At 38.6% G+C, this 26,410-nt stretch overlaps 1 protein-coding gene across 1 annotated transcript in view; it reads left to right on the top strand.

The window, feature by feature from the left end:
* Positions 1–26,410, top strand: part of LOC101861432 (cadherin-23) — a gene marked incomplete in the record, with an annotated part of 170,597 nt that overhangs the window by 130,329 nt on the left and 13,858 nt on the right. The window contains 6 exon segments of the mRNA XM_013080930.1: positions 2,968–3,100; positions 6,235–6,432; positions 10,042–10,261; positions 14,099–14,409; positions 20,640–20,882; positions 21,746–21,834. Coding sequence (XP_012936384.1) covers positions 2,968–3,100; positions 6,235–6,432; positions 10,042–10,261; positions 14,099–14,409; positions 20,640–20,882; positions 21,746–21,834 — 1,194 coding nt within the window.

Genomic DNA, 26,410 nt, shown 5'->3' with positions numbered 1-26,410 from the left:
CCCCACACACTCACACTTGTAAATGCACACCACCTCTGACATACTCACAATCACAGAGAGACACAAGCATCCAAACATTAATATAGATACATACTTGACTGATTCTCAGCAAAGATACATTCATATTCACAATTGAATAACAAATCAAACAATTGGTTTCTTAAGTTACCTGCAGTATTCCTGGCAGAAACTATAATAACATCTTTGCAGTTGAAAACTAAAAGATTGGAGGGGGGGGGGGGTTAAAAATTAAAATATACTGGCGAGCAAAAGAAAGTGGGCAGTTTTCAAATCGGTGCTGTAAGAGGTAAAAGTAGTTTAGCGAATTTTGACTGGGCGATTGGCATGCTGAGCTTGAATCACTTTAGAAAGTCGGTCAGAACAACATTTGTTTATTTTGTTGTTATAAAAAGTGTTTTTAATTTAATACGCTTGGCCCAAAACGTGTTTTCTCGTTTTTTCTTGAAAATTTACAATACCTTTACTTTTATTCTTTTTTCGTTACACACTTCAACGTGTGTAAGCGAAAAGGCCGTCAAAAATTTTGGGCTTGAACTTTTCAATTTTATTTTATACCATGCCTCGTCTCAGTGATGCGCAACGTCAAGAAGCTCTTGGCATGCTCAGAGCAATGCGACGGTTTCTGCCGTCGCTAGAGCTTTCAATGTGACGAGAGATACTATCCAAAAGCTAAGGATACACTTCCAAGCAAGTGGTTCGATTAGTGACACTCCAAGGTCTGGTCGTCCTCGTGTCTCTACTGCTGTTGAAGACAATCGGATCAGAGTTCCACACTTGTGGGATCGGTTTCAAACAGCTTCTAAAACTGCCAGAGATTGGCCTGGGTATAGACCAATCAGCCGCTTCACCGTTCGTCGACGCCTGAAAGCCCACGGAATCATTGCCCGACACCCAGCTCGACGCACTCGTCTCCTCCAAAGACACCGTAATGCTAGACTCAACTGGGCACATCTGCACCGGGGATGGCTAAACCGCCAGTGGAACAGAGTGATGTTTTCCGACAAATCCAGATTTCTTTTGAATCGCCACAATGGAAGGCAGAAAGTCTACCGGAGACGTCATGAACGTTATTTACCTCAGTGTGTCAGTGCTGTTGCTGACAAACGTAGCATTATGGTATGGGAATCCATAACAAGTACTGATAAATTCGATCTAGTCATTATCGACGGTAATCTGACTGCCCAGAGATACATCAAAAACGTTCTCTATCCACACCTTCTGCCGTTTCTGGCTCGCCACAGGAACAATCTCGTGTTACAGCAGGACAATGCAGCAGCACACCGTGCCTTTGTTACCCTGAGATTCTTAAAACAAAAATGACGTACGTGTTGTAACACCGTTGCCAGTATTACTCCCAAATTTGAACGTGATTGAGCACCTCTGGGACACGATCAACAAGGAAATTCGCATCCTTCGGCCACCCCCAACAACAATCCCTCAACTGCAGCAATAATTAATTGGTGCTTGGAATAGTATTCCTCAGCAATTTATCCAACGACATGTGCAATCCATGAAACGGAGACGCACTTTAGTCATCAATGCTGGTCGGAGTTACACCCGTTACTAATTCTGGGATTTTGGACATTTGAATCGGTGTTATTAATTTCTTATAAAAGGTGTGCTTTCGATCGTTTTTCTTAGTTTTTTTTTGTCTGCATTTATTGAAAAAATGGCAAAACTTTCAAAATTCATTGGCAATACGGCATTACTACGGTAAAGAACGGAAATAATGCACCGAACGTAGGGTGCCCACTTTCTTTTGCTCGTCAGTATATTAACTTTTTTTCTGTCCATCCATCTTTGTTTGCTTTGTCTTTTTTTTCTCCCCCCCCCCCCCCAATCCATTGCAATTAATATTATTTAGATTTTTGCTCTTGAACTCAAGATCCATTTACTGTTGGTAGTTTAAAGGGGATGGATGGGTGGCAAGCACTTTGCTGTGGTTTGCTCCTTGCTTTCATCATACATCTGTGGTCTTAATCTCTCGTCCTTCTTTTCTTTGCGTGTTACTTTCTAGTATCACCTCTAATCTTCCACACTTATATAACCTATTTGTGTTACCAGTGCTTGCGGGCAGTATTGCAAACAGATGTATCTCAAAGGCCGTCAAAAATGACTTCCGCCTGTATGCAATACTGCCCGCATGCTGATAAACTCTTATGAGACCAAAAAGTTCAGGGTGTAATTGCAGGTTCTACGTGCCTGCAGTACCTTTTGTCATTCTGTCTGTCATTTTCATGGTTTCTTCTTCTGAATGGATTGTATTGTCAGTGTGCTCCTGGATGGTTGGAGGAGGGTTTGGTGCGGTCTGCTCCTTTTTTCTGTTTCTTATTCTATTTTGTCTATAGTGCCTTTTAATGACTAGCTGAGAACTATATCTCAGTTGTATGGTACTGATAGCTCTGTTGGTGGCAGGCTGGGCTATGGTTTGGGTCCTTCTCTTAGACTTTTATGGCGTAGGTTGTTAGAGGAGTTTTCAAAGCTCCTTACCCACTAGGTTCGGTCCTATCTCAGGTGGATTTTAGATTACGAGACTCGGGCTGAAGGGCTTGAACTCAGATGGCTGCTGGTTTGATAAAGTGAAGTGAGTGGTCTAGGAGGTCGTGCCTTCTGGATAATCTTGCAGTATGTTAGATAGCCTAACAGTGTGTATGAGGCCCATACTATATCATCCAATATCGTTAACAGTGTTTTGTTCTAAAACTGAAATAGAAGTTTAAAAATGGGAGTTTTTTTCATGGGCGATCGGCTGGTGCTCTGATGTGGTTTGCTTTTTCTTTCCTATCGAATGTATATCATCTGCATCTCTCCTTTTATTTGTATGTTACTGTCTAGTAACTCTTCTAATCTTCGACACTTATGAATGATTTTTTTTGACTTGCAAGTGCCATAAAACCCACCTTAAAACTACTAAATATAAAATGTTTTTCCATTCAATCTTCACAGATACACTGTCAAAGCCACTGACCATGGTAGCCCTTCCCAGTCAGGAAATACAAATGTAACCATCACAATACATGATGAGAATCTCTTTGACCCTCAGTTCACCAATGATGGCCCCATTCCTTCGATCCCAGAGGTTGGTTATTGTTGTACATAATGTCATACCTTTCTTTGGGTTCTCTCGTGTGTGTGTGTGTGGTTTTTTTCATAACAGGTTGTTCAGTTCTTTTTGTTTGGAAGTGTTCGCCACAAATGTTTACTGTCGTTTAATGCAGATGTCATTTCCTTTTTTTTTTCAAAATCATAACATGACACAAACACTTTATTGTATTAGCTCACTTGAGCTATTCCCATGTATATTTACAGGACGTGCCATCGGCCCGGTGGCTGAATCCCGTGTATTTATGGAATGTTTTACCAATCGATATCTCCGATGTTTTTTTGTTACAAGCTATGGGAAGGATTGAACCAACAGTTGACCCACTTGTTTCGTTTCTTTAAAAATTTGATGATGTTATGTGCAATACTATTTTAGCTGTAACAGACTTCGTCAGTCACCTCCGCATTGTGATAGATGATTTTATTTTAAATTGGGCTAAAAAAAAATTGTGTAACCCCCAGACATTGCCACTTCAAAATACAGTCGAACCTGCCTTAACGGAAACCTGTGTAAAATGGAAACCTGTCTTAACGGAATCTCCTCGCTCCCCTCTTTATATATTCCTCTTTAATTACCTGTATAAAACGGAAACCTGTCCAACGCGGAAACGGAAAGAAAAATCCGCTCCCTTCCAAGGGTTTCACCCTATACGTTCTTACTACGATCTCTCTGACCGTCTAGGTTTCACCTGTTTAAGATGGAAAATGCTTTGCCCGCTCAGCCCTGATTTGAAACAAAATTCGCAAGTTTGGTCCCACCTGCTCTAAACTTAACGCCATGGCCATGCCACTGGGCAAGGAAGGGGAGTAGGGGTGAATTGGGGGTAGAAGTTACCCCATCATGTGAGCCCTGAGTGATGCAGATGGTCAGTGTAGTGTGGGTGTGATATCTCACGACTGCCCGCGAGAGTGCTCGAGTAGCGAGCCACTACAGAAACTTTCCTGGGTAACCAGAAGCCGGAGGTGTGAAATTAGATTGACCAATGCCTGCCGCCCTGATCGTACGGCCAGCCGAGAAAAGAGCTCCTCGAATCGTTGTTACATTGATGGCAGTGACGGGTGGCGTTGGTGGGTGGGACTAAGGGTGGAAGCCAAGGAGATGTTCAAACGTTTCTGTTTTTAGTAGGTCAAACAGTGGTCCTATGAAAGGCAAGCACTGGTGGTAATTGGATACGTAAGACTGACGCATGTCACTATCAGACAGGATAGCAGCTGAGAGGTGTGAAGTTTTGACCTCTGCTTGTCGATCGGACAAGCGATCCTTGATCCTACCGGCTGGGCCTTTGACACCACCTCCACCTCCCCCCTAAATTCCCCTGTCTAAGACAGAATTTTTTCCCCGCTCCCTTGCGATTCCGTCTTACACAGGTTCGACTGTATGGATAAAACAAAAACTATTCAGACAAATCAGATGCAGGTTTCTATTTCTGTGAGAGCATTTCTTTATTTCTTTTGTTGCATTTTAAAAATTATGATAGCTTTCACAGTCTTTTTTTGGTTAATGATTCACTATATGCCAAAAGTGTCAGGCTGCAATGGTTGTTGGGTGAAAAATAGCTCAAGCTCAAGTGAGTTAAATGAAATAGAGACAACAATAACGATGAGGACCTTGATGAAGAGTACAAGCACAACCTGACTCATAAATAACACCTCAGGCAGCTCCAAAAGTGTGTTGTTTCCGTTCCAATGGGAGGCTTACGGAACTTTGAAATGATATCCGACTTTTAGTCCTTGGAAAAAGCACTTTACACAAATTTTCCTCACTTCCCCCAGGTGGGAATGAGTACCCAGCTATAGACAGCGAAAGATCTTGTCAGTTTGTTAGTGTTTGAGAGCTTAATCAGCTGCTTGCACTGTATACTTTTCTGGAGAGGGTTGTGGGGTCTGCTGGGGGTAATGATATAGTGCAAAGTGCATAGAGTTTGCTGTTGAGCGGGAATATGCGGTATACAAATTATGCTATTTTTTATTACTATATTATTATTATTATTATTATTATTATTATTATTATTATTATTATTATTATTATTATTATATTGTTGAGCCAGTACAGTCTGCTTTGTTATGTGCCTTTGCTGGGAGACATGGTCAATATGCCTTTTACCATCAGTTATTGTAGTACTAAAAACTTGTTCTGGATCAGAATTCAGGACAATTTGCATCACTTTACTGTCTACATTTTTCATGGGGGTTGTATACTTCAAATGGTTGGGGAACGTATTTTAATTTTTAAAAATGAAAGTTAACCAAAATTTCACAAACAGTCAAAGGTTATGTGCTCAGTCTTAGACAGATGATGTCAGCTTTGGTCACACCCACCCATGCTACTTTACTTGTGAATTATATTTTCCTCATGTATACTACATATATATAACTATAACGATTTGTATCCCATTTTTCCGTTGAGTAGGAAATACGTAATTCTAGTATTGAGCCCTGTTAATCAACATTGTATCTTCTGTGGCCCTGTCTATCATTGTATCTTGAGCTGACTCACATGGGCATCATTGTGTCTTCTGTTCATCTGTATGAGGGAGAGCTTCATTGTGTCTTCTGTTGATTTATCTGTGTGAGCATTATTTTGTCTTCTGTTGATTTATTTGTGTGAGCATCATTGTGTCTTTTACTGATCTGTGTGAGAGAGCATCATTGTGTCTTTTACTTATCTGTGTGAGAGAGCATCATTGTGTCTTTTACAGATTTGTGTGAGAGAGCATCCTTGTGTCTTTTACTGATCTGTGTGAGAGAGCATCATTGTGTCTTTTACTGATCTGTGTGAGAGAGTATCATTGTGTCTTTTACTGATCTGTGTGAGAGAGCATCATTGCGTTTTTTACTGATCTGTGTGAGAGAGCATCATTGTGTCTTTTATTGGTCTGTGTGAGAGAGCATCATTGTGTCTTCTGTTGATTTATCTGTGTGAGCTTCATCGTGTCTTCTGTTAATCATTGTGAGTGTCATTGTGTCATCTGCTAATCTGTGTGAGTGACGATTATTGTTTCTTCTGTTGATCTGACTGAGCATCATTGTGACTTTAATTGATCTGTGTTAACATGATTGTGTCTCATGTAGCTCTCGATAATCACTAGGTCTATTTGTATCATTCTTTAGTGCGCGAAGAAAGACAGTTTCGTGTATCAATTTACTGCAAAGGATGATGATAGAGAGTTGGAAACGAATGCTGCTGTTCGATTCAGACTTGACAATACGACAAAGGCTGATGATTGGAAAAAGTTTCGTATTGATGAGATGACTGGAAAACTTTATGTGATTGAACCACTGGACAAGGAAACCAAAAGTCATTTGTATGTAAGTAAAAGAAAAATAGGAAAATTTTCTGTGTGTATGTGTGTGTGTTTGTGTGTGCACTCCGACAATTATTTTCATGGTCTACTGCAATAATGCATCTTACTGTTAAAGCCTGCACAGGTTGATTTTAAAACTATTACTCCCATACCCTGATGCATTTCTTTCAAGAAAACATGGTGGGGTTGGGGGTGGTGGGTCAAGCCTCCACTCAGATAAACTACAACCAACAAAACATTTTTCATGTCCCAATTGGGGGCCCTTATAGTCTAGAGGTGCTGTGTTCGCTTCTCTTTCAGTAGGTCCCGGGTTTGAATCATGACAATGATGAAAAATGTTCTTCTCTAAAATGTTCTCCTTTCACCCCCTTTGCTGTTTTCTAGCCATGTTCTGTCATCTGCTTTCATCTCCACTTTCCGTTTTTCCTGACACTGTCTATTGCTTCTTCTGGCTCCTCCTTACGGCTGTTTTTTAGCCACACCCCTGGTCTTTAGGCAGGAAAGATTTAACACCTAGCCTTTTCGGATACGAGTGAAAAATCACAGAGGTCCCGTGTGCAAATTGCACTCGTTAAAGATCCCATGGTGGTCTAAAAATTGATAAGACTATGCTTCGCCTGCCACCTGGGCAAAATTCTCTCTTCTCTCTTCTCTCTTCTTCTATCCCGTGGTTGGGGCAACCGTGGGGGCACCACTGCATCTGAAAATCAGCTCCCGCCATCTATTTTTGTCCTCTGCTTTCCTCAGATTGTCACCCATCGTCTTTCCTGTCCACTCTGTAATGTTGTCCTCCCATCTCCTTCTCTGCCTTCCTCTCTCTTTCCTTTTACGGTTCCTTGCAGGATTGTTTTGGCAAATTCAAAATTAATTCTTACCAAATCTGAAAATACAGTATAAAAACTATAAAGTACCTTCAAAATTGCAATGTGGCTTCCTGAAGGCAAGGGGCCCCACTGAGTGGAAGAACTGTCACATATGTGAAAACCAGTTGCACTGCAAGTTGAAGAACCAGCTCTGAGATATAGCAGGGGAATGCAACAAAGAAGAATGTCCCAATGACAGTCCTGAGCCTGTATAAACTCACTGGAAAATATTAAGTACTGTGAACTAGCAAACAGTCAAGTGGAACAGTTGTCCGGCTGGTCCTGTGGTAGACTGTCAGTAGAACGAAAACATCGAGGTAAACCGTCAAGCACCATCTATCTAATCTATGTCACTGCTATTGCTCTTACAGTAATTAAGGATCTATTCCATACCACAGAGGAAAAGTTAATCACACAAAAAATACTCTCTATTGGTTTTGCTGTCCAACGCAATTGGGCATACCCTGCAACTAGAGCAAGAGTCGTCAAACTTTTTTACAAAGTGGTCCAGATAACTAAGAGTGCTAAGCGCGTGGGCTGGATTATTAACTACTTCGTTCAATAAGATACACTGGATACATAAATCGCAAAGACAGCAAATTTATCGATTTATCAATAAGCCTACTCAACAAACAACAAGCACCAAAATAAAATGTATGACGTTTATAAAAATACATTTAACTTGTACTATAGAGTTTAATTAAACAATTAAATTACAGTCGAACCCTCTATGCCGGCCACCTTTATAAGACTGCCTCCTGTACAAACGGCCACTTTATATTTTCCCCCTTGCTTTTTTTCTATATAATTTAACTGTGTAAAACGGGCACCTGTCCAACGTTGCCGCGACCACCTTATTTTAACACTCAACCACATCACACCAAACAACACCTGTCTTAGACGGCCACCTTAGTGACTCGATTACGTTTTGTCATAAATCATGCATTGGCTCCTGGCATTGTCGGCAAGCCGTCATAATCCATTCCCCTGTTGTTATTGTTAGGCAGTCCCTCCAACCGATCATGTTGCATAGGCCCCTCCCACTGCAGACCAAAGGTAACACATTTTCAGCTGCAGGGAAGGGAAGTGTGTGATCCCTCATAACCGAGACTTGTTATCAACACGTCTCGCTCATAACCGGTAAGCCCCACCCAGGACTCATACTCAAATAGTAAGTGAGAGGAGTGGTCACTGTTGACCCAGTCTGTAACAAAGTAACAATGGACGTCAACGTGAACATGTGACAGAAGCGTAGCTCGTTCTCTGAGCAGTGGCAACTAATGTGTTTGTTTTGCCATAGCACTCGGTCCTCCTTGTCTGACATACTTCATTTTATTGTCACCCTTGCACAAAAGCGGCAACAAAATTTTAAAAAATAATAAAACCCAGCGAAAACAACAACAACAGCAACAACAACAACAATGCGACTACCTCTGGTTGGGACCTCAGAAAGGAATGGGGTTTGTTTTCTTCATCTTGATCAGTCCTGCCTAAGACGGCCACCTGTCTTATATGGCCATTTTTCTCCTTGACAATGGGTGGCCGTCTTACACAGGTTCGACTGTATTTTGGTAACTGAGTTCTGAGTGCGCTACAAACACATCGTTTAATTTTTATAATTCCCGGCATAGTGGCATGAGGTGAACTTGATGGATCGACCTCATGTTCTTACAAGGTAAAAATATGGTACGGTGTCACCTATGGCTGCACATATAGTACAAGTTAGCACTGCTAACTGAAGATGAATAAGATACAGTCAGGCATGGATAGCTCCACAAACAGATCAGGGTTTGATAAATGTATTCAACATATCCATCCTGCGGGTTAACCAATAGTGTCTGTTAAAGAGGTTGACCACGATCACATGATAATTGGTGATGCGAAAATTGCATTTTCAAGAAAAGTTAAGAATCTTGGCATCTATTTTGATTCCAGTTTGTCAGAGTCGGCTGAGGTAAATCATCTGATCAGCAGCATGTATTTAGAAATAAGTAAAATACTAAGTATACTGCTTTACTAGTAACTAGCTTAATTTTTTTTTATCAAAACTTGATTATTGTAACTCCTTGTTATCAGGAATATCACTGGAGAAAGTTAAAAGACTTCAAACTGTCCAAAACAATGCTGCACGAAAGCGAGACTCTGTTAAACCTCTTTTTACGAACTTTGCATTGGCTTCCTGTTGAGAAAAGGATTGTGTACAAGTTGGCCACCCTATGTAACAAATGTTTGAATGATAATGCAACTTCATATGTATCAAATCTGTTAAGACTACATTCCAATTAGCAGTTTAAGGTCTTCAGCTGACAAAAAGAAATTTATTTTACCATCTATAAAACTTGAAACAATGGGTGAAAGGGCATTTGAATACCAAGGCCCCAAGATCTGGAATGGTTTACCAAGTACTTTAAGAGATCAAATCTTTTGATATATTCAAATGTCAGCTGAAGTCGTTTCTGTTTTTAAATTAATTAGATGAATATTTGGAGTAATTTTCTTTAGTCAGAACACAACGTTTTATGTTACTGTTGTACGTTGTACTGTATGGTAAAACGCTCAGAGCCTGTGTACTTTAATCGGGGGTGAGCGCTATATAAATGTCATTTATTATTATTATCATTATTATGGATTAAAAGGACATCCGTCAAGAAATAGCATTTTCTGTGATTTTTTAGTTTTTCATGTTCATGCTATCTGTGCCCGGCTGTTTTATTGATAATCTGAATGTTAGCATTATGTATCCTCCACAGATAAAAGTGGTTGCCTATGATCTGGGCAAACCGAGCTCTCGCTCTGCATCCACCAAAACACTGGACATTGAAGTGAGTGATGTCAATGACAACCCTCCAAAGTTTCCTGCAGACTTGAAGACCACTTTTGAAGTGGAAGAGAACAATGTGACCAAGTATGTTGGAAGAGTGCAAGCGCAAGACAGGGATCAGAGTGCTCGTCTCATATACAACATAACAGGTCTAGGAATTTCATTTCTTCCTCTTGATTGGGTTTTATAACTTTATGTTTGGCCTTTCTGTACCTCTTTACTTTCACTACTTAGGTACAGTCACAACAAAGAAAAGCTGTTATGAAATTTGGGTCCATGATTTGACATCCATACGTGTGGCGTTGTGGTAAAATCGGGCGCTCGTCAAAATTATAATGAAATCAAAGAAATTTGCCTTTTTCCGACGGTTTGTCAATTTTTATTTAAAAAATTTCTCTTTGGGCTTCTTTTCTTTGGTTCAACGCCTTTAATGTCCATTTAAAATACATTTCTGTGTTTTTAATCAAACTTAAAAACTTTGATTAAAGGCACACAAAAACGGAAATTTTCCGTTTCCAATGACTCTCAAACTATGGGAGTCAGCAAACTTTGTCGCCTGTTTTCTCTCTAATTTTACCTCTGACACCTGGGAACCCTCACCTCTTTCAGTCAGAATTATCTCGTCTTCTATTCAAGATAGACTGGGGGTTTTTTCCCATTGAAACAAGACGAATGAACAAGTTTTAGGATAATGCCAGTAACTCCACAAGCTCAAAAATTGAATAGCGCCTGATTCTTCCGTTTTGTGACTTACGGAAACACGTTGGTCTTAACCAGTCATTGGAAAATTGTTTAGATGCTATAAATTGTCCTGATATCGAATTAAAGTGTACCTATTTGCAAGAAACTAGATCGTCTCAAAGGGCATTTTGAGCTATCTATGGAAATTGAAATTTTGCATAAACTTGTACTTCAGCATAATTACTTTCACCCCTGTAAATATTAAACAATACTTTGAGCTGGAAATATGTTAATTTTGCTTGTTCTCAACATCACCCCCCAGCCAATATAGTAACCAAAAATGGCTGACAGTGCCGGAGGGGACTATGAAAATTGATCTCTTTTTGACAGTCGTATCTCAGAAGTATTTTGAGACAACCCAACAAGTATTTTTACATAGTTGAAAAACCCTGACTGTGTAAAATCAAATAAAAAGTAGTGCGCATACTTTGAAATGCGAATCTAGATTAGTGCACCACTGTTGGTGTTTGTGAAGAAAATCAAGTGCCCACTTTAGGCACCAATGTTCATTCACAGTTACCACAGTTCTTACTAAAAATATACGCTTGATCTCAACCAGTCTTTGGAAACTTGTTTAGATGCAATAAGTTGTCCTGATATTGAATTAAAGTGCAGTTATTTGCAAGAAAGGCCTCAGAACCCTGACCCATGACCAGAGCCCGCTCACTATCAGAGTGGCCAGTCCCAGTGGAAGAATATCGAGACACTAAACAACGTAACATCAGTATAGTGAAGATATAAACACATCAACACCAGCTGCAAAGTTAGGAAAACATGTATTTTGTCCAACACTATGTTCTTGTGGTCACTGTACTGTACTTGCATACATTGTGTTTTGTCCCTTTTGTTCAACTGACATCGGTCAAAACCGTTGAGCAAACTTAAAAGCCATTTTTTTTTTCAGTTTGGAGTTTTCCTACCTTGGGTGATAAAAACTGTCTTATCACGGTAACTTTGATAGATAAAAGATTCAAATTAAAGACAAAATGCTCAAGGAAAGTTGTAGAATAATAATTTGTAATAATCTCAATTTTCATGTTTTGGCCCATGTGAACTGTTTTTGCAGCTACACCCATATAGTGAGTCATAATGCATTGTCTTAATTTGTTTTTTTCTTCAAGTTTGTAGTTACTGGTATGGGGATAAAGTTTGTTATTTGTTCAGTAAAAGTTTTATGGCACTAGCAACACAAATAGGTCTAATAAGTGCTAAATGTGTTACTTTTATCGTACCCCCAGTATGGTAAGTTTTAGTTTCATGTACTTAATGTTCAATTATTGAGACATCTTCATTTTTGCTCATGTTATAAGATTGACAGAGGTAATCACTTTTTTTGTGAGTTTTTTCAAAGCAACGAAAAGTGACTCAGGGAATGAATTGTGTTATGACTGTCACTATACTGGATTGTTGTTTGAAAAATTAGGTACATAGCTTGAGATGGTTGTTCAAAGAGAATATCAGAGGGAAAGGCTGTTTATTCAACATGCTCACGGAGGGTTGGTTGGAAGAGCTTTTGCCTCAACTAAAAAGTTACCAAACATCTTACTTGTGGTTACAGGGGTTATTACTGGTAGCCGTATGAAAAGTAGAAGCAGTAATTTGTCTGCATGGCACTGATTGGGTGAAAATATGAAGTTATCAGAGGGATTCTGTCAGGAGAATAACAGAAATGTTAGTGTCTGTTTGCGGTGAGGGTTTCATATTTTGTTGCGTCTTATAGTGCGTTTATTGACTAATTTATTATTTGAAAAAAAAAATTGAAAGAAATTTAAGAGCAACCTAATAGAGGAAAAATGTCTCCTTGTGATAGACTCAGTAAACAAAGCTTTGAAATAGCTTCCACACGTTTGTTTGCAACAGCTTACTAGTGTAGTGGGCAACCTTTCTATCCTAGGATTATGTCTCCCCAAAATGAAGAAAAATAAATACTGAAAGTCTTTTTTTCTAAACTGTCTCGGACTGGAATATTACTAAACTTCTTAGGATTTTTACTGGTAACTACATGAAAAGCAGAAATGGTGATTTGCTTGGTAATGATCTAGTGAAAATATAATGTAATCAGATGGATTCTATGAGATTTGATGCCCTCACCACAATCAGACACAGATGGTGGGTGGTTGGCAGGTGCTCTGATGTGGTCTGCTCTTTCTTTCCTATCAAACATCCATCGTCTTTGTCTCTCCCCTTCTTTTTTCTTTTTTGATGGGTTTGTTACTCTCTTATAACATTTCTAATCTTCGGCATTTACATGACATAAATATGTTGCAAGTACCGTAAAACACTTACTTATACAAAATCATATTTAATTTCAAAATCAAGAACTTACGATAGCACAGTAAGAAAACAAGCAATAAATTATTTTTGTAAAATTAAACAGAATGATACAACACCAAGTAGGAAGAAGAGGAAGGGAGGTTTTGTTCCTGTTTTTAAATAATTTTTTAAAACATTATTTTTAAATTTGACATTACAGGTAAAGGAATGAGACAGGAAAAGTGGTTGGGATGTGTCAGAGGTTTGGCGTTCGTGTACCCATTAAACAGAAAGACATAATTTTTCGACCTGTTTGATTGTCTCAGTGTATTTTGATATTCATTTGTATAGAATGGCTATTTTTTTCTTCTAAAAAATCTTTAATTGTTTACAACTGGACCTTTTTTTGCTTGCGCAAGACATGTTTTTTTGTTGGATGATGGCCGCTCTAGGCAGTGCTCATTGTCTGACCTGAGCAAGTTCCTGCCATGGATCTGTAGTTCCGTAGAAACTGGTCCTCCTAGAAGTACATTTGCATGGAGTGTTCAGGCACTGACAGGCATGGATGGTGCTTTGTAACCCTCTTATTATAGAGGATCCTGGTGTGAGGCAACAAGTTTTTGAACACTTTAAAAATGCTTTCGAATGTCAGTGTAAGAGAATTTCTTCTGTAATGTCTTTGCGTAACTCTTGCACTTTCATTGGCCTGGAGGGGGAAAACAACAACAGGCAAATAATAAAGTCTTTTAGGACGGCCTATGGGATGGTTAAAGGTGGACATTATCCCAGGTTCTGGAGAGGAAAAGAAGAAATTGTAATATTAGACCATCTCTAGGACAGGTTTTCAGTCAGTGACCAGTTTATGCTCCACTTATTGGTATCCAATTTCTACATGAAGAGTAAAAAAGCAGTAGTAGTGACAGTTAATAGGTTACTGCAATTTGCTTTTATGACGTAAGTGTTTGTAATGACTGGAATCTGTCTTTTATCAGATATGAGGCCAAACGACTACCGAGATCACTTTATGATTGACAAGGATTCAGGAAAGATCTGTTTGTCGAAGCCTCTTGATCGTGAAACCCATCCTGACGTAATGCTGACAGTCACAGTTAAAGACATGGATATCTCCCATGAAGAAGACATGTGCCCTGACTTCAGTTCAAACATCAAGAACTCAGACAATGTGGAAGTAAAAATCACAGTGTTGGATGTTGATGACAGTCCCCCTGTATTCTCCCTTCGCCATTTAACAAAAGGTTATTTGTCCAGCACGGAATTTGGCAAGACTATATTTACTTTGACGGTAAGAAAACTAAAGATTTTTAAAAACTCATTCGCTACGTATTATTTTCGGCTTGTGGACGAATTTTTTTTCGGGAGGGTGAATGAGATGATGACTAGGTCTTTGGGGCCACAAATTCAAATAAATGTCAACGTATTATATACCAATATTTTCAGTATGGTTTGTAATGTTTATTTATGTATTTTTCAACTTTGGTTCCTGTAAGAGACGATTATGCAACACAGTTTTGATTGGATGCGGATAAAATTTGAATATAAAAAATAAATAATCTTTGGTGAAACTCAAAAAATATGTTTGCACCTAGTCAAAAGATACATAAAAATAACCATAAATGAATATATAGAACTGGAAAATATTGAAAAGTTTGCAGTTATTTACATTTACCTACATTCCAAAATATTTGTACATTTTGAACATAACATCCGATATTGAAAAAAATATATAATTTTTTTATAATCTTGAAAATGATCACAAACAGAAAAAAAACACTCGTATCTTATATGTAATTATTCAGAATTGCATTTGGAATAGCCTATACATGTCTTGAGAGGCACTTTTTGTGTAATTTCATCAAAAAGTAGTGATTTTGGGGAGAAAAAAATATTTTGACAATTTAGATCTAGACCTTATAGATCTAGCACTCAAAAGTATTGATTTCTCAATAACAGTGCATTGGTAATATGAGTCCAATCGTATTAATATTATAAAAAAAGAGTCCTACATTTCTTTAGTGCGCAAAATAATGATAGATGTTGTGTAAAATTACTAAAACTGGTGTCCGGGCTATAATTTTGGCATCGCGATAACACAAAGTCAAATAAACTACGAAATCGCGTTTCAAACCTCAATCTAAATTTCCGATTTTCAGTGGAAATGCTTGACCCTGATGTCAACATTATATTATGACCTTTATTTTAACATGGATATATGTGGATTGGAATAAAATCTAAGCTAAAATTGAAGATCGGTTCTCGAGCCGCCAGGGGCGGCTTAGTGTACTGACGGCACTTTAGCCGTGCCGCCCCCCACGGCTCGGCGTAGCGAATGAGTTAAGGCACGGCACAACATCTGCATAGCTGATTTTGCCATGTGTCAAAATTAAATAATGGGTGACCTTATTTAGGCCAAGCTAAACCCCCCTCCCTTACCTTATTTAGGCCACATCATATGGTAGATTTCTTGAACTAATCATGGATTCGGAAAGTCGAGATTCTACTGATCTTTTTATTTAGTGCGGGGGATTATTTCAAAATAGAGGATGATACTACATGATAAGTGGACCAAGGGTAAGAGTTGTGTGTCTGTGTGTGAGTGTGTGTGTGTATGTGTTTGTTTTGTGTGTGGTTGTGGTGAGAGAGAGAGAGAGTAAATGTAATAGTGTGTTTGTATGTGTGTAATTTGTGAATGTTATTGTGTGCATGAGTGTCGATCTCAGTTGTACGGTCCAAATGTACATTATTTTGTTGAGAATTTTACATAGAACTCAACTACAAAACACCTTTATACAAAGTCACAGAAATATTCTTTTTGTGCTTATTGAGGTGCAGTACAGGGTGATTTTACCTGCAAGGATAATTGGACAAAATAGCCAATATCTTTATAATGCTAATACTAATGGTCATATTTAGACAAATCCTATATCATTCTCCTTTTTTCTTAAGAGCTCATGGTTATTACAGTAAGCAAACTAGATCAAGGTAGTAATTTTGGATTCCTAATATTATGGGCATTCTTAAAAATTGTTAACATGTTTTTAGCGCTTTTCTCAACGTAAAACGGATTCCGTTAAAAAACAACAACAGCAATGACCTTATCTTTCTTTTTCAAGGTATTGTGCATACATTTGTGTGAAACTATTATATTCTATGCTTTCAAGTACATGAAAAAAGCTGATAAAGTCAAGCAAAATGTTCTTCAAAGACATAGATCTAGTAGTAGGCCCACTGGAACATTTTATAAACCGTGAAAAGATGACCAGAAAATAACAAAATTATCTTATGATCTTCACTTGCACTTGCAATTTTTTTGGACAAATTATAGTCTTATAGTCATTATCTTTTTTTTCACATTTTTCTTCACTATTCATGACAACTGGCATGTTTTTCAGTTATTAAATGTATCAAGGAAGTGGATAGGCGGACCAAGGGGTCTATCTAGCCCGAAAAGGTCTACCTAACAAAATGCTGTTTTAGGATGTGAACCCCGGAGTCAGCGTAGTGAAATAAGTAGATCTAGGTTTAATTAAGGATTGGTGGACCCTGGGGTCAACGTAGTCAAATAGTACAGATCTAGGTTTAATTTTAAGGATTGGTGGACCCTGGAGTCAACGTAGTGAAATAAGTAGGTTGAAGGTGGACCCCAGGGTCTACCTAACGAAATACTAGTTAGGTTTTAGAATAGGTGGACCATGCGGTCATCGTAGTAAAATAAGTAGGTTTAATCATGGTGTCCCGGGGGTCCACCAATCCTTAATTAAACCTTCTTATTCCTCTACGGCTATGGTGACTCCGGGGTCCACCAATCCTTTTAAAATTAAAACCTACTTATTTCACTACGATGACCCCGGGGTCCACCGATCTTTAAAGAAATCTACTTATTTCACTACGGTGACCCCGGGGTCCACCGATCTTTAAAGAAGTCTACTTATTTCACTACGGTGACCCCGGGGTCCACCTGTCCTAAAAACCTAGTATTTCGCTAGGTAGACCCCGGGCCCCGGGGTCCACCTTAAACCTGCTTATTTATCACTACGTTGACCCCGGGGTCCACCAATCCTTACTTAAACCAAACCTTATTTCACTACAGTGACTCCAGGGTTCACATCCTAAAATCTAGTATTTCGCTATGCAAACTGCGGAGTCCACCTATCCTCTACAGTCTACAGGACTATACTATTATCAATTTGCAATTTTCATTGATTAGCATTTTTTTTTTATATATTGAATCAGAGACTCACTGTCTAAAAAGTCCACTGCTAATGCTATTCTTATCAAAGAAAAGGCACAATTTGACTTTATGACATGTTAAATAAAAGAGTTTTAAAAATATCCAGAAAATAACATAAAATGATTATATTTATATAGATCTAGATCTATACGTATTTTATTAAGATATACTTAAAAGTAAAAGACTGAGCAGAGGCTTACAATGTAAATTCTGTACTCTACAAGTAGAGAAAGTCTTAAGTTTGTGCAAAACAGATTTTAGAAAAAAAAAGTTGGATCTAATTATTCAAATAAAAGTAAAAGTAGATCTAATTGTTATGGTGAGATTTGTTATTATTAACTCTGGAAATACAGTTAGTTGCTGAATCTAAAATTAACTAGAACTGTGCAATTCGTTTTATTTCAATTCCAAAACCCAAAGGCATAGCAATGAGTTAGATCTAGATCTAGCAGTTGTATGCTCTCTGGCTGCTTCTAGCATAGGCCTGCTACTACTGATTCTAGACAGGGAATCTAGATCTAGCTATCACCTGCACTAGTAAAGTCAAATATATGGTAAAATAAAAGCCAAACTGTGAATCGCTTTGTCAGTTAGTACATCCCAATTGCCATAGCCGCACGTATTAATAGTTGAATAATTATTCCGAAGCAACATGTTATCACAGTGTGCAGGGGAGAGCGGGATGCCCGGGTCGCTGACCGGTCGATTCGGTGGTTCAGCTTTTGTAGATCTATGCATTTTTAAAACTGAAAGCCCTATTACTAGATCTATTAGTGTTGTGAAAACTTCAACCTCTACAGCTAAGGCGTCAAAAGATGTTGGAAAATAATAATACGTCCTGAAGTTTCATAATTTATACAGAATAACACAGCCAGTAGTTTTTATTTCATCGAGTTATAAAAATGGCCTTGTAACTTGTTTTCAGAAGCAAATTTTAATAGTTCCAGTTCTACCGAATCGATTTTCACGCAAATTCAACCATTTTGATGACCTTTCTTTTCCTTTTAAAAAGATATAGGCCTGTCGGATGTGGCAGAGCGATTAACACTAAGTTGTTTAGACCCATCAAAATACGAGGCTTCGTGGCCGATCACAAAGGTCTACGGGGCTTATCGAGGCCGATTCGCCCTGCCGCGTGCACGTTCACTAAACTGCCTACTAGATAGAATCTACTACCAAAGATTCTCTACACGATCTTTGCTACTACTACTACTACTAGATCTACATGTACTACTATGAGACAGTACGAGAGATGTACTACTACGAGACAGTAATGAGGGAGTGCCACCCAGGCAAAGATAGTGTAACTTTGACTCAGCCACGTTGTGTACACACTTTTTATACCCCAAATTTGACCCAGAAGTCCATTCGGAGGATTTGACCTTTTCACTTGACCAAAGTGTGCCAAAATGGTAGCCTAGATTTTGTCCCTCCATGAAGGAAAAATCTGGCCCACATTCAAACCACTGGGATTGAGCAAAATTTTGCGTATCGTGCTTTGTTCTTACAATATTCATTATGATATTTATAAGTTGTACACTGAGACAAAACTGTACTAAATGAGAAAGGTGCACCATTATGAAAGTGGAACGAACTCAGTTGCCAGAGAAGGGTGTCCCCCGGTAGTTTGAGCATGTGTGGCCTAAATAAGCTAAACCCCCCTCCCTTACCTTATTTAGGCCATATATGTGGCCTAAATAAGCATTCCCTTAAATAATTTATCTCTTTCACACACACACACACACACACACACACACGCACACACACACACACACACACACACACACACACACACACACACACACACACACACGTTGATAACGGTGAAGTACTTTTTTTTAAAGCTTAAAGTAGTTGGAACTTTTACAGCAATTTGTAGTACAGTAGTCTCCGCCTAAACGCACGATCCTCGAGAGAGCTCCTTAGCATGTGTTTATACAGAGCGGGCGTTTACATGAACCTGTGCATATATATATATATATATATATATATATATATATATATATATATATATATATATATATATATATATATATGTATATATATATACACACAAATGAGTTGAATGTGGGGAGGAGGGGGAGCGGAAAAATGGACTCATTGTACTGATATGCAGTAAAAAATGTCTGGAACAGATAAGAGGGAACTGTTGGTGATAGTCATATTATAGGGAAAAGCTTTCCAAGCAACCACTCCCGACAGCCTGTCATCTATTGCAATTCGATAAATGCACGGTTGACATCAGCATCAGACATTCCAAGAGACTTTTCTGTCATGATTCGTTGAACAAGTACGTTATAAGTTCTTCGAGCGCAGCTGATTACTTGACTAATCCTTAATCTTATAGATGCCTATCTAGTGTTCTACAGCTATCACGCAAGTTTCGCATCGTAGGTCTAACTAAACTAAACTATGTGTGCAGTATCATAATTCAAACACCAGTCGGAAACCTCTCAAAGTGAAAGATGCATTTCGAATGACCAATCAAAAGACATTTCAGTCCCCCCATCCCCAACATACCACCTGACTAGTCCTAGACCTATGTGTCTGTGGAAAGTTGGGTGTGAAAACGCTCTCCATCACTCTCTTAGTTTTGAATGAGGGGCAGTCTCACCCAATATCCAGTTGTCTAGGCTTGTCTTATGCAAGTTGTGCAGGTTGTAGTGAACATTTCCCTTTTTTAAGCTTTACCTGTTGGCATGATTCGCAGATTGAAGGGTGCTATTAGAGGAAGTGGCTGTGCATTTGCATGTCTAAACTATGTAGTAAAAAGACTTTCATATGACGAAAGCATACATTTGAGTAGAGCGTGCATTTGTATGGCACGCGTTTAGGTGGGAAGCTCATGTAATTGTCAACTGTGAGCTCATTGACTTTTCATTTTCCTTTTTAACTGGCTAAATGGTATCCAGCCAGCTTTAGTCCCCAGAAAGCAACTGAAATCCGGTCTCCTTGTGTTTGTTTCTTCATTTTCAAGTCTGGTGATGCTTATTTCACAATATTAGATGCTGCTTTCCTGCTTCAACATGTGGCACAGTTGGACACGAATAACTCAAACGCGTCAGGAATTGACAAATGTGTTCTATACATCCGTAATTTGGGTTGTCCGGTAATGAAAAATTAAAGAGATATCAGTCAGGGGATGACAAATTGTACGAGCTCTCCATGATTTCGAGTTTTCCATGTTTGTGTAATTTATGCTAGACTGTATATATATGTCTTTTTAAACAAATCTGTACAATCCTCTTTGTGTTATGTCATTGTTTCCCCTTCCATCATTTTAGGACTTTGTGGAGGACAAGGATACTGCTAAGTATAGAGTCCATCAGTTTCATAAAGTGGGTGATCTGGAACTGGATGAGTCTCTGTCTAAGAGTTGGGTCGACAAACAGAAACCTGACCCTGTGCTCCTGTCCAGCAATGGGTCCATCACCACCAATGTAAAGTTCAATGATGATGCCTCCGGGGCATTCACATTGATAGTAACAGTCAGTGATCATGCTGGAAATGACACCATTCCGGTCAAGGTGAGCACTGCTAGAGGTTTGTCTCACACAGGCTACAGACATTGACCTTTTTTATTCCTTTAAAAAAAATTGTTGTTGCTTAATTAAAGGAATAACATTTTTTTTAAACTTTTTTCTTTTAATTTCAGGAAATTATAATTGAGGACAGTCTTTTTTTCTGTGCAATTGAAGTGGGACAAGAGGCATTTGCGATAAACAAGGCATCGTCCTAACCAATATGAAAATAAAAGTACAATCCAGCACATACTTAGTAAAATCGTCCGGACTCATAAATCTTTTCATTATGTACGTACCAATTCTGCTGTATGCTTGTTTTGAATAAGAAATACATGGATGAGACAAATTTCAGGACCTGAAAATCTGTTCATTTTGTGCATGTTTGCTATGTGCATGCACATTGGACTTAACTAAAGATGATGTAAAAGGAACTCCCGTAAAATATACAAATTTGAAATCAGTTTGCTTCCTTCCTACCAATTCTGTCAAGGAGTATGGAAAAGACACCATATAAAAAAACAATTTTATTACTATTCCTTCTAAGTCAGGTGCAGGCAAGTCTCAGGTCTTCCTGCTCATTTTTGACTGTGTACGTAGAGACTACATGCTAGGTTTGTAGCTGACATGTCCCTATCTTGCCAAGCATGGAGTTCTATTTTGAATTTCTTTTGATATAATTCTAGAAAAAAACTCAACAATGGAACACCCAAAGCAAAGAAAAATGCTTGATAACACCCCTTAGTTGTCTAAAAATGTATTTAAAGTGATATGGTAGTATTTATTTTCAGTTTACCGGTAGCTTAAATTCAAATCTACACCTGCACTCTGATCACACTTTTATCAATTTTCTTTGTATTTTCCGACAGATATATGTTGTTGGTGATTCTCAAGCTGTACGAATGACTTTCTTCCAAAGTGAAGAGCAACTCAGGCGGATACAGTTTCCCCTTACAAAGTCAGTATATTGACTTTTCCTCTACAATCTTCATCCAGTACTTGGTATTGTGACTGATGCAGTTGTCACTGCTGGATTGATACAATACAAAATGATCGGTTGAAACAGATATCCTTTCATAATACAGTGGAGTCCATTTATGACGAGTCCGGAAGAAACGAGAAGTCTGTTATAAAGACATCATTCTAAAACCCCGTTTTTTTCTCTTCTTTACCTTTGTAAATAAAATACTGCTATTGCGCTATCAGACAAACACGCGAGTTGGTTATAGCGGAATATTGCTGCTGCTGTGTACATTGCATATGCCAATTATACATCATGTAAAACCTCGCCAGTTGAGAAACTAATTGGTGGTCTAGCGGAACAAAGAATGGGGGAGCCCACGTGGATCAACTATGAAGGCCGGAGCGACTGAGTAGGGGGTGTGTGGCATGCGCAGTCAAAGCAGAACGCATCACGTGATAGGCCAGGGTAAGCCTAGTTTAGATTATCAAGGCCTGCCATGCCTCTCACTTCTCCGATGCGGGGCTGGAGAGGTCACAGCAATGTGATCGATGGAGCGAATGTGTGACGTGCTCAAGCTGACGGAATGCACCTCAGGGTGTGGTGGGGTGGGGAAAAACAGCGGGTGAGTTAGCCCAAAGCCCTTTCTTTCTGATCGCCAACGCAGAGCTATCTGTCAACATCGCTAGATCTAGCGCTAGAGAAAGAAACCTGATTCGATTTTTGATCAAGTAAGACCTAGAGGTCAGGTTGAAACAAAATCATCATCAGTGGAGATAGCAAAAGGAAATAAACAGAACCACAAACTCATAGATTAGGCCTACTTTACAGTTTCCCTTGAATTTATTACTTGATCCCTTATAGCGAGAATCCTGCTATAGCTGACATTTTGCTCCGGTCCTCTCCCTCTCGTTATAACAGGATTCCACTGTAATATAGTTATCTGTTTGACACAAAAAGTGAAAATGGACTTTTATTATGAAATATTACAACTTACAACATAATATATATGTGTCACGACATGGTGGAATCAGGCGCTTGTCAGTTTTTGGGCATGTGGAGTTATCGATATCGTCTGAAAGCTTTTTCATTTGCCTTGCTTTCAATGGAAAAAATATCCATCTAACTTGAATAGAAGTCAAGATATTTGCAATTGAAGGAGGTAGGCTAGACTGGTTTCAGTGGTAAAATTAAGGAGAAAATGGCCGCTAAAGTTTAGTATCTTCAATAACTTAAGAGCCCTTGAAAACTGAAAATTACATTTAAACGTTTTTCATTAAAATTCACATGGAAATGTGTTTACATATATATATGAACATAAAAAATTGCCCAACTGGTGGAAAAATACCTTTTTCTTCAATTTCATTATTTTGACGAGCACCTGATTTCACTACGATGCCTCACATATGGACGGTGAAAGTCACAAACCGTGTAAGTCTAAAAATAGTAACATAATTTTTTTTTCTATATTTATCATCTTGGAACGACAAAGCATGTTCTGTTTTGATTTAGGGATACAATAACCAGTGGGAAAACGTGTAATCGTCACATGAGCAACCCGTGTATCCCTACTGAATCTCAATATTGACAGTGCATACCGTGTAAGTCTGTTGAACAATACTCAGCCGTCCATGCTGGACAAAACGAAACTCCCAAGTCCACAACTTCAGCGTCTTTAACCCCCACACCCATGTTATCAAGTGTTACGTCTGGAACGAGTCTGAAGGAGTACATTAACACGTTTTATCTAGCTTGGTAACCTTCCTTTATACAAAAATTTTTTTTTAATGCATAGGCGTAATATTTAGAGATGGCTGCATTGATGAAACTAGACTGGAAGTCATGGCAACCATTTTGGGACACTTAATGATGACACACGACAGAACCATTGAACAGAAGTATTTAGAAAAAGATTCTTCGAGCATTGCAATATCGTCCTTGTGAAACCATCCTTTATAAACTGGAGCTCACAAATGACTGTACACCTTTGCCTCTGCCAAGACGTGGCAAAATCCAACAAAGAAAGAGGAGCTGTGGTGAAATCGAAAATCCCAAACAACTAAATGCAGCCCGTCTAAAGATTAAAAAGGGGATTGGGGACTCTCGTGGCCAAGAGGTTAAGGTGTTCACCTCTCATTCAAAGGTCCCGGGTTCTAACCTCAGGTAGCGACCGAAAAAAATGTGTTCTCTAAAATTGTCTTCTTTCACCTCCTTTCCTGCTCTCTAGCAATGTTCTGTCGTCAGCTTCTGTCTCCTCTTTCTGTCCCCACCCCCTCACCTCCTTCGCCCCCTCCTCTGGGCTCCTGACTCTTTCTGCAGCCTCTCTACTGCTTCTCCTTGGCTTCTTCTTACTGCTGTCTTTCAGCCACACCCCTGGTCTTATGGTAGGAAAGATCTTCTCCTAGTCTTCTCGAACAAGGAAGAATAATCTTGGAGGTCCTCTGTGCATATTGCACACCTTAAAGATCCCCTGGTGGTCTAAAATCGATAAAAAAAAGTAGGCTTCGGCCGCCACCCGGGCAAAATTCAAAATTTCCTACGAACTGAAAATGTTTAATGTGTCACACGCGCTCAAATGACCTAATGCAGTTGCAAACGCCGTAAAATACTTACCAAAAAAAAAAAGAAGATATACGACCATCCATGAAGCATGTTGTTCTGTTTGATTTTCATGCATTGTATGATGCTTTACCGCATTGAAATGGTAGCATTTAGTGGATACCAACTTTATCTTTTTATTAAGTGAAGAGTTAAATATTCCAACTTTTGTTCAAAAAATTGTTTTAAAATTCTGAATTATTTAGTAAACGGGCTTCCAGCCCTGCCAGTCCGGGCCAACCCGAGCTTAGAGGGATACAACATTCCAGCATAAAGATCGAGATACTCGATAAAGATTTCGGAACTCACTTGACGTAATTCGTACATGCCATGTCTCTACTCACCCTGGGACCTCGTGCGCAAAAGACGCTTTTAACTTCTTTTGTATTTTTTGGGGGGAGGTGTCCGTAATCCATTAGCTCTCTGTTTAAATTCGTTCATTTTCGTCTGACTGCGGTTAAAACGGGATAAAAACAAATCACTTTGTTTAATCTTTCTAGGTCTTTGCATTTCCGGTCTAAAAGTTAAGCGATCAACAGAATCTAAAAGCCCATTCTTAAAGGGTGCTGCAAACTAAGGTTCCGACACATTTTCTTTGGTGTAAGCTTAAAGAGGCTAAAAAAGATAATAGGGGATTTACAGCAGAAACCTAAAACATTTATGAGTTGACACATTTTCCTCAACACCACACCTTAACGTTCGCCTAAGAAACACAATTTAAGAGAGGGGTGAGTAATTTTCGAGACAGCCGGGAGATGCAATCTACAAGCTTACACTGAAATGTGAAGGTAGGGTGGTGTCGTTGTCTCAAAATGATCTATCTGTAGGCAAGGTTACTGTAAGTTATTAAAATTTATTTTAGTGATTCTGTGTATGCCTCCAAAGAGCGGTTTTTAATATAGCGCCCAAAGAGAAAAACTTTTTTTTATCACTGGATCATGATTTTTTGAGAAAAAAAATGTTGTTTGGTCGCTGGCCCACAGAAGTGCCATGCAAAGTTTCATGGGTGTAGGAGTGTAGGTAAGTTCCTGAATGAGCTAGAATTTTTTTTAACGCAGTCAGACTGTTGGTCTTGTTCAATGTGTACTGTGCTGTTGTCGGCCAGAGGAGTAAAATGCCATTGTAAATGAGCGTGGTTATACTATAGTCTATATCAGTACTTTATAAGTAGGCCCTACCTTTTTTTTCTTCGATGTGTGACTCAATAGTACGACCCAGATGTCAAAGATTCAAACCTTGGACCCCCATCATCCTAGGAGAGTGACTAGATACTAAACCTCCATAACGTAGTCACATCCTCTCCCAAAATAGAAAATTATTTCTTATATTTCTACATTGGTTATTGACAAAATCTTGGAACATCAATTGAAGTTATTCATTTAATCAACTTTTTTAAACATTAACATTAGTGCAACTTATGTAACTCTCAATTTTACTCTAGGGAAAGACTTAGTTAATCTGTGTATCTCCCTAACCGTGTACGTTGCTGTCAATTTTGATACTGCAAAATGTGTAAGTCTGATTTTATAGAATCTAAACAAAATTCAGCCTTTAAAATTACGTAATTATTCAAAGGTAACATCCTATTATTGTCAGAATCGAAAATACAATAATACGTAGAGAAAAATAACATTTATACAGTTTTTTTGTGTTTTTCTAAAAACTAGTGTTTCAAGACTTGAACAGTTTGCGACTTTCACAGTCGATATAATGATTTAATCTGCTGCGTGACCTAAAGTTGACATGTACTTTTTAAGATTTATTCAGTCACTGTAATAATCAAGGAATTAAGAAATACTTCAAGCTTAAGTTTTGTTCATGTCTGTATGTGTGTCATTGTGGTGAAGTCAGGCCCTGGTAAATACAATGACATCAAAGAAATTGACATTTTTCCACTTGTTTTGAAATTTTTATTTTTATGTTTGCAGACCTGCCACTCATCCCGATTTAATCGGGATATCCCAATTTTTTGCCT

Source organism: Aplysia californica, unplaced genomic scaffold (genome assembly GCF_000002075.1).
Source record: "Aplysia californica isolate F4 #8 unplaced genomic scaffold, AplCal3.0 scaffold00106, whole genome shotgun sequence".
Taxonomy (NCBI): Eukaryota; Metazoa; Mollusca; class Gastropoda; order Aplysiida; family Aplysiidae; genus Aplysia; species Aplysia californica.
Note: the sequence above shows the minus strand (reverse complement) of the source record. Positions and strands in the feature narration are given on the sequence as shown.